This window comes from Nematolebias whitei, chromosome 24, assembly GCF_014905685.2.
Source record: "Nematolebias whitei isolate Nwh7 chromosome 24, NemWhi1, whole genome shotgun sequence".
Classification (NCBI taxonomy): domain Eukaryota; kingdom Metazoa; phylum Chordata; class Actinopteri; order Cyprinodontiformes; family Rivulidae; genus Nematolebias; species Nematolebias whitei.
The window spans coordinates 690532-693819 of NC_056521.1; the positions used below are offsets into that span (position 1 = coordinate 690532).

The 3288-nt window shown below is 47.4% G+C and overlaps 1 protein-coding gene across 1 annotated transcript in view; it reads right to left on the reverse strand.

Moving 5' to 3' along the window:
• Positions 1 to 600: 600 nt before the first annotated feature.
• The window catches only part of chrm4a (cholinergic receptor, muscarinic 4a), a 91063-nt gene continuing 88375 nt past the window's right edge, over positions 601 to 3288 (reverse strand). The window contains exon 7 of the mRNA XM_037696859.1: positions 601 to 846. Coding sequence (XP_037552787.1) covers positions 601 to 846 — 246 coding nt within the window. The remainder of the gene's footprint in view (positions 847 to 3288) is intronic.

A 3288-nucleotide genomic window follows, 5' to 3' on the forward strand; every position in this document is an offset into this window, starting at 1 on the left:
TGATCAGCTCCAGGAACACGTAGAACTTTTTAATGGTCTTGAACAGTAGATAACAATCGGAGTCTATAGCAGAACCGTCACAACGCAGCCAGAGGCCAATTACCCACACAGCTGTTCACAACAGTTTCTGTTCAATCAAAACTGGAACGTATGGCTTGACAAGGATTTTTCAACAAAGGTTAATGAATCACGGGGAACCAAGTAAATGCATCTAAAACAGTCTGCCAGTCTTCTGCACAGACAAACTCAAGTTCAGACCCACCACTGTATCCATCAGAAACAGATTCAGATTCTGCACGCTTCCGTCTGCGGGGGTTCCAGGTCTACGGTCAGCTCAGTTTTTAAATTGACACCTTGTTTCACCACGACAGAAGCACTTCACGTGTTGATACAGGAGGAACTCCACTCCCTGTGGGACTCCTTCCACCTGAGTGGAGGCTGGGCAGACAGGTGAGGGGGGCAATTATCGCAGGATAAACAGTTGTATATCCACTTCAGTCTTGTTTAACTTACCTGGGGACAGCATTCTTCCCCCCTCCCTTTGCTTTTCAGGTGGCTAACCTCCCCCTCCCCTCCCAGTCTCAGTCCTCTGCGCTCATCTCATCTTGTACCTATATTTTTATACTGGCACAGCAGAAGGTTTTTGAAAGTCTTCTTGAATGTGGCATTGCAGAGTGCATAACAAGCTGGGTTGATGGTGGAGTTGACGTAACACAGCCAGTAGCCGATGGCCCACACCGTGTCGGGAACACAGGACTGACAGAAGGTTGATATCAGCACCATGACATTGTACGGAGTCCACGTAATGATGAAGGCCAGCAGGATGGCAAATATGGTCTTGGTTACCTGCACAGGAGGGAAGACAACAGAGCAGGAGAGACAGGTCAGGACTAACACAGATTCAGCAGCTGATGCACAACCACTGGGATTTACAGGATTTGTTACTGAAGAGACGAGCAACAGATGAAGCTAATCATGTTAAAGGGATAGTTGAGTTACTTTGTGAAATATTCTGTTCACTAATTATCAAGGACTTTATCCGTCGTGACATCTGATAGAGAGCAAAGAGTGTGGAGAAGAGGCAAACGTCTTCATCCAGACTGGACTAACAAATCATTTTTCTAGCAAACAGCACAGCAATATAAAGAAAGAATCCGCTTTAATGTGGATTAAAGCAGGAAAAAACATTTTGACAGAGACTTTTACTGCACCTAGAGCTGTAAGAGACACGTCTTTTGTTATAATCTGGACGTATAAACATGTCTTTTACCCTATTATAACACTATTGGGGCGGCTGCGGCTGAGTGGTCAGAGCAGACGTCCTCCAGTGCAAGAGTTTGGGGTTCGAATCCACCAGCAGTCACATGCCGAAGTGTCCCTGGGCAAGACACTGAACCCCTCATTGCCTCTGACATGTGTCCCATGAATGGGTCAATGAGGCACAGATTGTTGTAAAGAGCTTTGAGTATCTCGAAAAGATAGAAAGAAAACTCCTGCAGCGGTGCACATCTCTATATCGCTCTCGGAGCTGGAGTTGGGTCCTGTGCGAACACGTTCGATACATAGACGTTTAATAATTTATGATGTCAACACCTTCATGGGGAGGTGGCCGGCTCTGTTAGGATAGTGGGGTGTCCTCCTTGGTTTGCTGCTGGTGAGCTTTCACCTGTCGTCTCTCTCTGCTGCTCACACCTGGGACAGAAGGTCCCGCCCTGCTCTGCTCTGATTGGGTCAAACTGTAGCAGCATCAGTTTAATCCCTGTATGGTTTTAAAAAGACCAGTTTAATCCCTGTATGGTTTTAAAAAGACCAGTTTAATCCCTGTATGGTTTTAAAAAGACCAGTTTAATCCCTGTATGGTTTTAAAAAGACCAGTTTAATCCCTGTATGGTTTTAAAAGACCACAACAAAACGCACGTTTCCCCTCGTCCTTTTTACATACCATACTTTTTCTTCTCGTCACTAAAATGCACCAAAGTCGACTGGAGGAGGAAATTCAATCCAGCCTCACCTGCGGCCGGTTTATCGTGATGAACTCTCCACCTGTGGGTCCTCCCCTCCGTTGCCAGGGGCCGCCACATTTAGTGAAGGTGACGCTGTCAAAACGGAGCTGCTTCCTGCTCTCACTTTGGTGAAAGTCTTTCCTCCATTAAATCCGAGCTGCTCGCCTTTAAGAGGGAAATGTCCTCTAGCCTGTCCGCAGTGCAGGACAGGTTCACTGGGCTAAAAGTTACTGTTGCTGAGATGGGGAATCTCTATCCACCTGTACCGATGACATCACCCTCCAGAACAAAGTGGACTACCTAACTAAAGCTGCGGCGAAGTTAGAGGACAAATGTGATGACTTGGAGTCCCCGTCCCGGCGTCAAAACATCTGCATCGTTGGTGTCCAGAGGACGATCCGTTGTCGGCGCCCACAGCTGCCGTCTCCCGGTTGTTGAAGGAGGCCTTCGGTTTTGCAGAGGAGCCACTGCTGGATCACGTGCACCGTACTCCAGTTCCTAAACCTAAGCCAGATGAGCAGTCTCGTGCCATCGTAGCTAAGCTGCATTACCACACTGACTGTGATCCTGTCGAGGGTGAGGGAGCTTCAGAGGATCAAGGTGAACAAGATGACCGTCTCCGACTTCCCTGATTACACCGCCAAGACGGCCTGAGAGCGTGCTGCCTTCATGGACTGCCGCCGCCAGCTCCGAGGTATCGAGGGGGTCTGGTTGGGCCTGCTCCATCCAGCCCGGCTGCGGATCACTAATGATGGGGTGACATGGGCCTTCACCTCTTCAGAGGAGACCAAAACTTACATTAAACTTACAATATGTATAACCAAGTAAGAGAGATATCATCAGAGGGAACTTACATTTCTGGCTAATACTTCGTTTGAAGTTATTTTTCCTCCAAAAACTTATTCAAATGTATGTGAGCATTGAGCACAGACCATGTTTCTGATGTGGAATGGTTCCGTCCACCAGAAGTCCAGGTAAGTTTTGGTCCGACTAGATGTTCTGCTCAGGTGGACTGATGCACTCGATGGCTGACCACTGTCCATGTTAGCACTCAAACATCTGGACTAAAAATATGTTTAGCTGAGAAAACAGCAACAATCTAAAGAAAACGTGTAGCGGTACATTATTAACTCATGTAGAGAGATTTTACTCCAGCATGTCCTCTTAGAGAAGGAGGGGATGAATCCAGAAACTCCTCGTTAGCTCTTAGCTTAATGGAAGAGACTTCATCCATCCAACCATCCATCCATCCATCCATCCATCCATCCATCCATCCATCCATCCA